This window comes from Rhinatrema bivittatum, chromosome 12 (assembly GCF_901001135.1).
Source record: "Rhinatrema bivittatum chromosome 12, aRhiBiv1.1, whole genome shotgun sequence".
Classification (NCBI taxonomy): Eukaryota; Metazoa; Chordata; class Amphibia; order Gymnophiona; family Rhinatrematidae; genus Rhinatrema; species Rhinatrema bivittatum.
Genome location: NC_042626.1, coordinates 70,119,095 through 70,133,471, shown reverse-complemented (window position 1 = coordinate 70,133,471; position 14,377 = coordinate 70,119,095). Strand labels below are relative to the sequence as shown.

The 14,377-nt window shown below is 46.5% G+C and overlaps 1 protein-coding gene across 2 annotated transcripts in view; it reads right to left on the bottom strand.

Annotated features, from left to right (window-relative positions):
* Nucleotides 1–2,547: 2,547 nt before the first annotated feature.
* Nucleotides 2,548–14,377, bottom strand: part of HAP1 (huntingtin associated protein 1) — a 28,644-nt gene continuing 16,814 nt past the window's right edge. Inside the window, exon 15 of one of the 2 annotated variants that reach the window (XM_029572645.1) lies at nucleotides 2,548–13,921. In XM_029572645.1, coding sequence (XP_029428505.1) covers nucleotides 13,420–13,921 — 502 coding nt within the window. In that variant the 3' untranslated portion in view covers nucleotides 2,548–13,419. The remainder of the gene's footprint in view (nucleotides 13,922–14,377) is intronic. The other variant, XR_003852107.1, reaches the window with a different exon arrangement.

The following is a 14,377-nucleotide window of genomic DNA, read 5'->3' as shown; positions in this document are numbered from 1 at the left end:
TTCCTGTTATATGGTTATGTTCTTAGTTAATCCCTAAGTTCCATGTAAACCGGTCTGATATGAAGCTTGTCATGAAGTTCGGTATAGAAAAATGTTAAATAAATAAATAAAATAAATAAAATAAATATTTATAAATGATCTGGAAAGAAATACGACAAGTTAGGTAATCAAATTTGCAGATGATACAAAATTGTTCAGAGTAGTTAAATCACAAGCAGATTGTGATAAATTGCAGGAAGACCTTGTGAGACTGGAAAATTGGGCATCCAAATGGCAGATGAAATTTAATGTGGATAAGTGCAAGGTGATGCATATAGGGAAAAATAACCCATGCTATAATTACACAATGTTAGGTTCCATATTAGGAGAAAGAGATCCAGGCATCATAGTGGAGAACACATTGAAATCGTCGGCTCAGTATGCTGAGGCAGTCAAAAAAGCAAACAGTATGTCGGGAATTATTAGAAAGGAAATGGTGAATAAAACGGAAAATGTCATAATGCCTCTGTATCGCTCCATGGTGAGACCACACCATGAATACTGTGTACAATTCTGGTCGCCGCATCTCAAAAAAGATATAATTGTGATGGAGAAGGTACAGAGAAGGGCGACCAAAATGATAAAGGGAATGGAACAGCTCCCCTATGAGGAAAGACTAAAGAGGTTAGGACTTTTCAGCTTGGAGAAGAGAAGGCTGAGGGGGGATATGATAGAGGTGTTTAAAATCATGAAAGGTCTAGAATGGGTTAATGTGAATCAGTTATTTACTCTTTCAGATAATAGAAAGACTAGGGGGCACTCCATGAAGTTAGCATGGGGCACATTTAAAACTAATCGGAGAAAGTTCTTTTTCACTCAACGCAAAATTAAACTCTGGAATTTGTTGCCAGAGGATGTGGTTAGTGCAGTTAGTGTAGTTGTGTTTAAAAATGGATTGGATAAGTTCTTGGAGAAGTCCATTACCTGCTATTAATTAAGTTGACTTAGAAAATAGCCACTGCTATTACTAGCAACAGTAACATGGGATAGACTTAGTTTTTGGGTACTTGCCAGGTACTTATATGGCCTGGATTGGCCACTGTTGGCCCAAACCCACCCCAACCTTTCAAATTCAATTAACTACAACCCCCTCAAAACTTGCCGAAAATCCCTGGTGGTCCAGCGGGGGTCCCGGGAGCAATCTCCCCCTCTCGGGCCATCGGCTGCCACTAATCAAAATGGCGCCGTGGCCCATTGCCCTTACCATGTGACAGGGGCTATCGGTGCCATTGGCCGTCCTCTGTCACATGGTAGGAGCAATGTACGGCAGACACCATCTTAAAAAATGGCACAAGTCCATCCCAGGAAAGGTGGATAGTGGAGTGCCCCAGGCATCTGTTTTGGGACCACTGCTTTTTAATATATTTATAAATGACCTGGAAATGGGAACAACAAATGAGGTGATCAAATTTGCTGATGACCCACAATTATTGAAAGCTGTTAAATCACAAGAGGATTGGGAGAAATTGCAAGAGGACATTGCAAAACTGGGAGCCTGGACATGCAAATGGCAAGTGAAATTTAATGTAGACAAGTGCAAAGTGATGCACATAGGGAAGAGTAACTCAAATTATAGCTACAAAATGCAAGGTTTCACATTAGGAGTCACCTCTCAGAAAAAGGATCTAAGCGTCATCATTGATAATACATTGAAATCTTCTGCTCAGTGTGCAGCAGCAGCCAAGAAAGAAAATAGAATGTTAGGGATTATTAGGAAAGGAATGGAGAATAAAACAGAGAATATCATAACGCCTCTGTATCATTCAATGGTGCGACCTCATCTTGAGTATCGTATGCAGTTCTGGTCACCACTTCTCCAGAAAGATACAGCAGAATTAGAAAAGGTAGAGAAGGGTGACCAGAATGAAAAAGGGGATGGAACAATTCTCCCATGAAGAAAGGCTAAAGAGGTTAGGACTCTTCAGCTTGGAGAAGAGACGGCTGAGGGGGGATATGATAGAGGTCTATAAAATAATGAGTGAAATGGAACGAGTAAACAACCAGTTGTTTACTCTTTCAAATAATACAAAAACCAGGGGACACACAATGAAGATACTAAGTGATATATTTATAAGAGAATTTTGTTTTTATTCAACGCATAATTAAACTCTACAATTCATTGCTAGAGGATGTGGTGAAAACTATTAGGGCAGCTGCATTTAAAAAAGGTTTGGACAAGTTCCTGGAGGAAAAGTCCAAAAACCATAAAGGTAGCGTTGCAGAAATGCACTGCTTATCCCTGGGATAAGCAGCAGGGAATCTGTCTACCCCTTGGGATCCTGCCAGGTACTTGTGACTTGGATTGGTCACAGCTGGAAACAGGATACTGGGCTTGATGGACCTTTGATCTGACCCAGTATGACAAGTCACATATCTTTTTATTATTTTGTAATTTCCACAGACTTTGCAGCAAATGCTGCTTCCACTTAAAACACATCTAGCTACATTTACACAATTTAAAAAAATACCTTAATAACCAGAAGGAAAAATGCATGGCTCCAACCCCCCCCCCCCCCCCCCAACACACCCACACAAACAAATACACACAGGGGATTTCCACATGTTGGGGGGTGTCTGAAAATGCAGATCTGGCTTGCTAACACATCCCCCTAACCACACTTTCCACAGGAATGATATATGAAGTTGTGTCACAGCTAAACTTATGCTGGCAGACTCTGCCTTTCACAGCTGTGCACATCTGCCTTGCACGGGAACTGCATTGTCTCCAATGTCATTCTGTATCCCCTAAGAATTGCTGGCATCACTGCTCCATGTAAAAACCAGAGACTCAGAGGGTGAGGGCAGCCAGGGGTTTCCTTGGTCTAATATGGACATGTAAATCGCCCTTGCGGCTCTTGTTGCTATTTGTGATTACCTAGGTTCTGTACTGGTCATGACAGGAATGAATCTCACTTCTAAAGCCAGTATCTGTCTGTCACATTTACGTCTAATGCTCACCTCACTACTTGCATTGTACCTCCTTCTGAAGCTCATAGGATGCAATACCTACAGGGGGCTGACATGGTATCTAGGTCCCTTGTACTTCTAAAAAACAGAAGTATGAAAGACAATAACCTCTGCATCCCAAACATGACTTGTGCTGCCTTTACTATTATTATTTTTTCTTTCTTTCACAGACCACATGTAGCTGTTAGATTGGGAAGATAGCCAATGCTTTAAAAGATATGTGTTGGTGAATTCTAACCTGGCAAAGCTCACAGAGCTGGGGTCTTAATCAGCCCCAGACTCCAGATTTAAAAAATGAGTTTTTCACCTTTTAAACTCTGTTACAGACATATGCCTACTGCAAGCAGTATTTACATATCTAGTCATCAGGAATTTAAATGCTAAATGTTTATGAGATTATAACATTTCTTTACTTATGCATTAAAGCTAGAAATATGTAATCAGGTGCTCTTCTGTTAATAAAATAGATTAATGCTTCTAATTCTAATTATATATTTAATTAGTTGAATAATGGTAAAAGCAAAACAAAACACTCAGTTAGCTTGACTAAGCATATATGATGCAAACTATTATATCTGAGGTCAATGAATTTGTATAGCCAAATTCTCCTGGCATGTAATCTGACTTATAAACACTGAATATTGGAAAATATGTGATTTTTAGTAAGAAAAATACATGAGGCCATGTGTCTCTGAGATAATACGACTTGACCTATATTGAAATAAAATCAGTACTTAAATCTTTGTACCATAAGTTTGTTACGGTACATTAATTTTGTAAACTGTTGTGATGGCGAAACCAAATGACAGTATATAAAACTTGATACACAAATAAATAAATAAGTCCATGAATTGTCAACAAGAAAACAAGTATATATACAGTGAAATGTAAGAGCTTGAGGCTGCTATACTATCCAAAGTATGGTGTGCCCAAGATACTGGAGACTTAACTCTATGGTAAGAAATCATCTTTTATTTTTTAATTATTTCTGTATCTATGATATTTTATTTATTTATTTAGAACTTTTTTATACCGACTTTCCAGTAACAGAATTGATAAATTAAATACTTTCCCCATATAAAATAAAATCATATTCTTTTTTAAAAATATATCTCTGACTGAGTTATTGAGTGGTTCTGATCTCATAAATAATTAACTGAGTTCAATGTGATGAATCAACTCTAAGAAGCGCTGATGTGTTAAAACTTATGTGACATGGTATTCTAAGGTAAAGAGGATAACCTTTAAGGGAACTTCTTATTATCGTTTCTCTTACTTAGAACTACCTATAAGAGCAGAAATGAGACAGGGCACTGGGGAATTCTTGCTAAGTGTCCCTTTATAGGCTGCACAGTGTCTGGAGGGTAGATTCCAAATCACCTGCATGCTTGTCCCTCTGCTCGGGTGCATGATGTCCGTCAGATATTGCTCAAATAAGTCTGCATTATCTCAATCAAAGGGACCATGGGATCGTGGCGTATTGTATAAAAAAAAAGATGCATAATAATCATTTGCTCTTGCTGTTACTCAGTGCAAGTTGTGTGTTTATTTACAGGATAGAGAGAACAGAAGGGGTGGTCAAGTCTAGTGGTAACAGCATTGGGTTATGACTGACTCCAAGTGACCCTGGCCTGGTCTGTCTGCCTCCAAGCCAAGGCATTCCTCTTACTCAGCTTTAAAATACATTTACACATATTGATGTATTTCATTCCTTAAGGAATATACATTGGTTATTAGCTGTATAACACCCAAGCAGTTCCCACTGAGTTGTTTAAATTCACTGTGAGAAATGTCATCTAAATATTCACTCCCCAGGAGACTGGTAAATGGAGCACTGGAGAGCACCTCACGCTCTCCACTTGAGAGCGTGAGGTGATGTCACAACCATCCTGATACAGTATGGACTGCGCTTGGAGGCGCAGCCACCTTACACTCTCTGGCCAAGTCAGAGCAGGGGATTCTGAGGCCCATCTCATGGTAATCCTCATTTTGGCATGTCCCCAGCCTGAGGACAGAACACCCTTCAAGCTGGGAACCTTCCTGAAGAAGCACTCTGGAGTCTCGAGAAGACATTCATAGAAAGTGGAAGCCATGTGATGGGAATGTGAATTAGCTGCCAAGTACAAATCCCCAGTACAAGCCTTGAGAGGAGAGGAGTTGTCACATGGAAGGGAGATTTGTTATCTTTCCAAGCAGGGAATATACAGTCGGGCCATACAAAAATGTGTATAACCTCTGGTGCTATGCACAGAAGATTTATTAAACAATATTTTACATCGTATCAAGATGAAAGTGCATCCTTAAAAAAAAGGTGAATTAATAAAAGTCCTGCAGATTTCAAGTATTGAGAAGAGAGGACCAAGCAGATACCATTACAACATGCTACTATCATATCCACTAGAAAGGAACACGAGATGTGTGGATGGGCAGACTAGATAGGCCACATGCCTTTATTTGCGATCATATTTCTATGTTGCTATGAGATACAGTAAAGACAGGAAGGTCTCCCGTGTGAAGTTTTGCACCCACGAAAGCTCCCTGAATCCATGGCCTGCGGAGGGTCTGACCTATCTTTTTAAACAGAGGGAGATCGTAATGCTGCTATTATTGGCAGAGCCTGATTCCAGTTTCATGCACCCATAGGCAATTTGGATGGGGTGGGCATGATCCCCCGCTCTCTGCCAATCGTCCCTACCAAAATCCCTCTTCTCTCAGGGTGTCCACCTCACCTTCAAGTCACGGCACCTGCTCCATGACAGCAGCAACTGGAGCTTTAAAAAATTCAGCACGAGGCCTTCTATACCCAGGACGGTACTTAGGCATAGGTAACATAGATAACTGTCTCCGATACCTGTCCTCTTCTGCTAGGACCGCAGCAGTTGTAGTAGTGAAACCTAGGCCAAGGCTTTGAGCCATGTCAAAAGCCTCCCCTTCACTGCATGGTTTTCCTGTTACTTCAGAAACCCATGTGTGGGGTGGGGTTTCCACAGGGCCTCCGATGCCTGCTTCAGCTCAAAGACCCAGCACAATGTTTTGCTGAAGTTGTTACTGCTGTGTTCTTGGCCAAAGAGGACATGCAGCAGGCTCCCATTTGATCTCCAGAGATGAGATGAGTCTCCCTTCATTTCCGGGGAGTCCTCCCCGCCCCCACCAAGTGCCTATGGGTGTCTGACTTTTCAATCCAGCCCGGCCTGTTGTTCTCGCCCCTTGTACGGGTTTCCAAGGTAACAGGAAGTCTATGTGGGAGGAAGAGGCAAGGTGCTTCAGGGCCTGTCAGCACACGAGGGCTGCAGGAGGCCCCATGCAGAATTTTATAAAACTTCTGCAGTTGTAGCTACCACAAAAGCAGCAGGCCCAAATGAGTCCATGGCACGGGAGTAATGTTCGTGCCTATAAAAATTTGGAGCCAGAGGCAGGTGACTATGCCTAAATCCAGGCCTACTGTCCTGCACTGCAGACCTACCCTCAATGAGGCAAACATTCAATCCCATCCACACAGAGGGAGCTATTTTGTTTCCTAGTGATGTCATCACCACACTTCTCTTTTATTCCAGTCTCCCCTCAGTGTAAGTCCCCATTGGTTACATCATTGGTCTTGGATATTACAATGAGTTTGTCTGTCTCTTCCAACCCTCTTTTTAAACAGGGACATTGCTACAAAATCAATTCAGTAACGCAGCCGAGGGGGGGGGGGGAGGGGAGGGAAAATCATTCTGTACCATTAAATCTATCATATTCTTCTGAATTCAGCAAACACCTTTAATTTCACCTTTCCCCTTTAATTTCAAAACCCTGTAGGATGCTTGCAGGTCATACCTGCAGGCCAGTGGGGACATATTTACAGGTACAATGTACATGTGACAAAGTATATGCAGGGATTTCAAAATGGAACCCCTGTGTGCTTCCCCTCCCTGCCCTGTAGCTCAAAATACAGGTATTCTTTTACCCACAGGGCAGCTTTCAGCCCAGACAATTTGTCCAGGTAACTGCTTAGTCACCTGGACAAAGGAAAATTGGTTCTCACCTGCTAATTTTCGTTGCTGTAATACCCCAGATCAATCCAGACAAGTGGGTTTCTGCCTCCCTACCAGCAGATGGAGGCAGAGAACAAAACTTTGAGGCACTGTTACATATCCGAGAGAGCCACCTGCAGTCCTTCAGTACTGACCTGTACCCAAGCCAGAAATTAAACCCTAAAAAGCCTTTACAGGGCGAACATGCAACCTAGGATTGCAACCCCCTGAACTGCAGCCCCTTGTACTTCCAGAAACACACAAAAAAACCAAAGCATATGTACAAGCTATCAAGGTTTCCTTGAAAAATGGATCCACCAAGTAGGGAAATTCAGTCTTTCGGTAGCGATGGGGTGGGTCCCTGGACTGATCTGTGGTATTACAGGAACGAAAATGAGCAAGTAAGAACCAATTTTCCTTTCCTGTTTATACCCAGATCAGTCCAGACAAGTGGGATGTACCCAAGCACCCCTAAACTGTGCAGGAACCTGAAAGGCCCACATGAAGAACACTCTCACCAAAAGCTGCTTCCTCCTGCGCCCTCATATCCAAATGGTAGTGTCTGGTGAAAGTGTGAATAGAAGACCACACCGCAGCCCTACAAATCTCCTGGGGAGACAGTAACTGACACTCTGCCCAGGAGGCCGCCTCCGCTCTTGTAGAATGAGTGTTTAGCCCCACCGGAATTGCGCGACCCATACAAATATAACCCGCAGAAATGGCATCCTTCAGCCAATGTGAAATCATAGCCTTCGAGGCTTTGTCTCCATTCCTTATACCACCACACAGCACTAAAAAGGTGATCTGAGTGCTGAAAACTGTTGGTAACCTCCAAATACCGCAGCAATGTCCGGACATCCAAAAGGTGCGGCTCCCTAGCTTGAGGGGAATCCCTCGACCACTCTGGAAAGACTGGAAGCTCCACCAAATGATTTACATGAAAGCAGGAGACCACCTTCGACAAGAAAGACAGAACCGTACGTAACATTGACACCAACATTAGAAATCCACAAAAAATGGATCCCTGCAAGACAGAGCTTGTAATTCCAAAATCCTTCTTGCCGAACATATGACCATTAGAAACACTGCCTTCAAAGTCAGGTCCTTCACAGTTGCTCTCCTCAAAGGCTCAAATGGAGCATTGCACAGTACGTGCAGCATTAAATTGAGGTTCCAATCCAGGCACAACTTTCAAACCGAAGGGCGCAGATGCTTCACTCCCTTCAGAAAATACACCACATCTGGGTGAGAGGCCAAAGACCTGCCCCGCAAATTACCCCCCTAAGGGAACCCAAAGTGGAAACCTGCACACGCAGTGAACTATAGGCCAGGGCTTGCGATAACCCCTGCTGCAAAAAGGCTAAACATGTAGAATGTCCGCCAGCAGAGGATCTAAACCCTGTTGCCTACACCACGACTCAAAAATCCTCCAAACCCTGACATATGCCAGAAACGCAAAGGGCTTCCGAGCCCAAGCAGTTTGTAAATAACCTGTTCCGAATAGCCTTTCAGACAACTGCCGCCTCTCAAAAACCAAACTGCAAGACAGAAGCAATCCTCCTGATCTGAAAATATGGGACCCTGACGAAGCAACCCTAGAAAGTGCGCTACCCTGAGGGGTCCATCTACCACGAGATGAACTAAATTTGCAAACCACGGACGCCACGGCCACTCCAGCACCACCAGCACCACTGATTCGAGATGCACCTCTATGTGACGCAGAACTCAACAGATGAGAGGCGATGGCGAAAACACATACATCAGGATCCCCAGCCACGGACCGACCAGAGCATCCAGCCCCTCTGCTCAGACTTCTCTTCTGCAACTGAAAAACCTCATTTTTGAGTTGGCCCACATTGCCATGAGATCCAACTGGGGAACTCTCCATCTGGAACAGATGTGATCCCAGCCCTCCGGGGACAACTCCCATTCCCCCGGATCCAGTTGCAGACTGTTGAGGAAATCCGCTTGCACGTTGTCTACTCCAGTGACATGAGAAGTTGCTATTCCTTCAATGTGGAGTTCCGCCAAGGCAAACAACTGACAATGCTTCAGGGCCACCGCGTAACTCTTCGTACCTCCTTGATGACTGACGTCGTCGCATTGTCGGAGAACACACAAACCACCCGATTCTTAACCTAAGGCAGGAAGGCTTCCAGAGCCCGATGAACTATCTCTAAACAGTTGATAGACCAAGACATCTCTACCTCTGACCAAAGACTTTCAGCTGACCGACACAGTTACAAGGGTTGGCACACCGCCTCCCAACCCTTGTAACTGGCGTCCATGGTGACTACCACCCAGTCTGGAGTCTCCAGATCCATTCCCTTTTCCAGGTTGTGACGCAACAGCCGCCACAAAAGTGGATCTGGATTCTCCTGGAAGAGGCAAAGGCAGATACTCCTCCGACACCGGATTCCGACTGAACAAGAGAGCCCTCTTTAACAGACGCATGTGAGCGAAGGCCCACGGAACTAAATCCAATGTGGAGGCCATGGAGCCCAGACCTGTAAATAATCCCGGACCATTGGGACTGGTAGGTGCAGTAGACGCAACACCTACCCCTGCAGCTTCGACACCGTGTCCAAGATGAGAAACACCCTGCCCTTCTGCGTATTGAACAGGGCTTCCAGATACTCCAGGGACTGGGTCATAATCAGATGACTCTTCAACACACTGATAACCCAACCTAGCAACCTCAAGGTGTCCATCACTTGCTGCAGGGACCGCACGCACTCGTCCTTTGTATTTGCCGAATAAGCCAATCGTCCAAATACAGATAAACCAAAATTCCTTCTTGTCGCAATGCTGCTGCCACCACCACCATCATTTCGTTAAGGTTTGGGGTGCTGTGGCGAGGCTAAAGGGGAGAGCCCAGAACTGGAAATGTTGCCCCAAAACCATGAAGCAGAGAAACCTCTGATGGTCCCTCTGAATGGGAATATGGAGGTACGCTTCCATCAGATCCAGTGACACCAGGAACTTGCCTCTGCGTACTGCCGCGAACACCGCGCGCAACATCTCCATCCTAAAATGTGGCATCCTAAAACGTGGCACCCTTAATGCCCTGTTCACCTTCTGCAAGTTGAGAATTGGACGAAACATACCTTCCTTCTTGGGAAATACAAAGTAAATGGAGTATCTTCCTTGGCCCTGCTCTTCTAGCGGTACTGGAACTATCGCGTCTAGGTCTAGCAACCTCTAAAGAGTCTTCCGCACTGCCTCTCACTTGACTTGGGACACAATGTGGGACATTAGAAAGGCCTTCCTTACAGGGCAAGAACATTCTAAGGCATAGCCAATTCTCAAGAGCTCTAAGACCCAACGGTCCGAGGTAATCTTGACCAACTCCTCGTAAAAGCTGGACAATCTGCCTCTTATAGTTTCTATAGAGGAATGGGCGCCCCTGACTTCATTGTGCTGATTTAACACCCCCAGTTCCCTGACCGGAAGCATCTCTGGAGGACCTACAGGAACCCCAAAAGGACTGCTGCCTACCTGAAGACTGCTTAGTTCTGGATCCAGAAGAAGCCTTGCCTGAGTGAAACTTTGAGTTCCAAAAACATGTTCAGGGAGAAAACACCTTATTACTCTTTTTATCCTCAGGCAGCCTATTTCCTTTGGATTCCACCAAAGACTTCATCACCTGATTCAAATCTTCACCAAACAGCAGTTTTCCTTTAAAAGGGAGATTACACAGCTGAGACATGGACCAAGTATCCACCGACCAATTGCACAATCACCAAAGTCTGCTCACCGCCACTGCCGCGACCATGCTTCTAGCAGACATATGCACCAAATCATACAGCACATCCCCTACATAGGCCACCCCAGCCTCCAAGCGCCGACTGCGGAAGAGTATTCCATTCGCCGTCTGTTCTTGCGCCTTCTGAACCCAACACAAACAGGTGCGCTGCATCAAACTGCCGCACACCGTGGCCCGGAGACTCAGGGCTGACACTTCAAACATGCACTTCAACTGAATCTCCAACTTATGGTCCTGCACATTCTTCAGGGCAGCGGAACCCACAATTGGAATAGTGGTCTTCTTGGTCACGGCGGGCACAGCTGCATTCACCTTAGGAACTCTCAGACATTCCAGGTTCTCCTCCAGCAAAAGATAAAGCTTCGCCATTGCTCTCCCGACTTTCAAACCAGTTTCCGGAAAGTCCCACTCCAGCTAATGAGTTTCTGAATCTTCTTAGGACCCGGGAAAGAACTAGGAGGACCTCACAAACCATCCAGGACCAGGTTCACCCCCTCATTATCCGACTCCTCATTTGTAACTTTGACTCCTAGCTCCTCTAACATCTGAGGAATAAGTGGATTTAATTCCTCCATTTTAAATAGGCGCACGACCCGAGGATCATCCCCCTCAGTCACCGGTACCTCATCCAGATCAAGCTCATCCTTGGATGGATCTGGATCTGCATTCAGGCTCTCATCCGGATCCGCCCCCTGTGGAAATGCAGCATTCTCCTGCATACTGTCCAACTCTTCCAAATCTCCGGGCTCCCCGGCTCCCACACGAGGCAATCCCAGACGTCTCGAATATCCCCCAAACCCCTCGGGGGAACCTTCCTAGGTCTCTCAAGAGGCCCTCCAGACTGTCCACCCCCGGCTTCCTTCCTTGCTAGGAAGGCCCTATGCAACAGGAGAACAAATTCTGGGGAGAACAAATTCTGGGGTAAACTCCTCCGGGTCATCAGCCCCGAGGGAGAAATTCATCATCTGAACCTCCTTCCCCCTCCTGGATCTCCTCCGCACCCTGTCCAACAGTGGAGAGAGGAGGCAGGGAATCTCTAGGCTCTCTGAGCCCCACAGAACCTTGGGCATGATCGCACGGCAGCCACACTGGAACCCCTCCGGGCCAGCAGCTGCTACCTCCAACGACCTGGAGGCCCTCTTCTCCAACACTGCTCCCACAGAGGTCCCCTCTTCCCCTAATGCACAGGAGGTGCAGAGGGAACGCGAGTTTAACCGAGCTGACCAGAGCCCACAGGCCCTGCAAGCCGCCATGCGTGTTTTCGGTGCCATTCCTGATACGGCAGCAACACGCACGCCGAGTGTGCCCAAATTAGCAACAGGCCACACATGCGGCAGAGGCCTAAGCCACACAGTCGCGTCAGCTGAGTGGTGAGCGGCAAGACTGCCTCAACAGCAAAGTTTCCCTACCGGGGTAAATAAACCGGCTCGCTCCTCTTCTTCTACCTCCTATCAACCACGGCAGTTTCCGCTGCTGACTACCGAAGCACTGAATCTCCTTCAACTACAAATTTTTTTTTAACTTAATTTAAAACTCATAAACAAACAACAAAAAGAATGCTTGCAGGAGGAGACCTCAGAGGCAGAGAGGGAGCCGGTCCCCTGGCTATGAAAGCCTCTGGAAGAGGCAGACAATCACAGCCAGAAGTTACCAACCCGTTGGACGCCTGGCTCGACCTAAGGGATGGGCCACAAAGATACCTAGCACCTCGGAGAGCCCACACTCCACTTTTAGAAATCTTTCTTAATCTTTGTCTCTTTTCACTTGACAAACTGCAGGTCTGCACCTCTACCATCTGCTGGAGACAGAGAAATACTGAGGGACTGCAGGAGCCACTCTCGGTTATCTAGCAGTGCCTCAGAGTTTTTGTTCTCTGACTCCATCTGCTGGTAGGAATACAAAACCCACTTGTCTGGACTGATTGGGTAGGAACAGGAAAATCCTTTGAATACCACCCTTCCAAATGTACAGGACAAAGATCAAATCGGGTGATAAAGCAGCAGATGGGGTCCTTCCCCAGATGCACCATACAGTACAAAAGAAAAAAAAACTAATGCTGTTGCTGGGAGCTGGTTATTCAATGCAGCCAGGATTCAGCAGGCCGCAGCGAGCCGAGGGAAAGGGCAGCCCATGTTGGGGGAGGGGGGTGGGGGGGGGGGAGAAGGGAATTTACAGTGTGAAGACCGTGCCCTGACTTCACTCCAGCTCTGGAGGACAGGTGAGGCCTAAAGGCTCCTTAGCCTGAAATAACGTTTTACCCCCATTCTGCCATAAGATATCTCCATCCTTACAGGTATCGAGGGGTTAAAGGGCTAATTCTGCTGTGTTCTGCTCCCAAGTCCTTTCAGATGCTACTTAATAAAAAGTATCGGACATCCTCTAAGACTAGCCCTGGCCAGCCCAAACTACCTGAGGACCAGTGGCCAATGGCTACTACACAGATGATCACTCGCATATAAAACTAAGAGAGAGTCATCGTTTTGAGGCTATGGGGATCTGCCAGTATGACAACGGGCGTGCAGTACAGGGCTCCTTTAGTCACCCTCTCTTAAGGGCCGAGCTGGCCTTTCTCATGTCCACCGGGGACACTGAGGTCAGGCAGGCTTTTTGCAACCAAGTAACGAATCGCATGCTCTATGGAGGAGGCCCGGCGGCTGGGGCGTTGGCTACAGGATATTTAAATTCCGCCGTTCTCTGGAAGGAGACCGCTCCCCACTCCACCACCTTGTCAAGTTTGAGTCTCTTCAACTTCTCCACCAAGTTAAAACTGAAAATGTTGGGTTGGGTCTGGTACCTGCCACTGGGCTCAGGCCCTCTCCTGGACTCCAGCAAGGACCTGGCAAATCCCAGGCCTGAGAAAGTTCTGTTGGAGAAGTTGCCCCATCCGAGCTGGAAGGGATACGACAAGGAGCTCTCAGGTGTCTCCTCTGACTGGGTGGCCCTCGAGACCACGCCAACCTCTCCGGGAACATGGACAGTGGCCGAGATCCCATGCTCCTTCAGGAGAGTGACCAGTCCGAGAGGGGCGCTCTGTCCGCAGGTGGAATCCTGAAGCGGCTGCACGGGCTGGGCCTCCGGGCCAATCGAGCTGAGGCTCTCGAGGCTTCCGCAAGAAAGACGAACCGTATTGTGAAGACTGTAGGGAAGGGAGAGGGAGAAAAAGAGAACATCCAGGTCAGAGGGAAAACACAGAGGGAGAATCTCCTGCCTGACACCTGGACATCACCAAGGCATAGCAAAGAAATCAGACCATGAGGCCGAAGCGTCAGAGAGGCTGAGGTCCAGGGATGATGGAGGCTCTCTTCACATTCCCAATGCAAACCCATTAAGGGTCCCATAACAGCTGGTTCACTCCATGGACTCGTTCACTTCAGTGGGGGCACGCGCCCACCCTCCCCCTTGCTAGCAGCAAAACTCTCTCGCCATGCACTGCTGGGGGCAACTTTCCTAACACACAGACCAGTGCCCTGAATCACAGACAGAAACCAGGAGTCCCTCAGCCCCTTGCAACATCCAATCTCCATCCTCCACAGCATCAAAGCAGAGAGAAGCCCTGAACCCATGAACACCTCCTGTAACTCTCTCACATCTA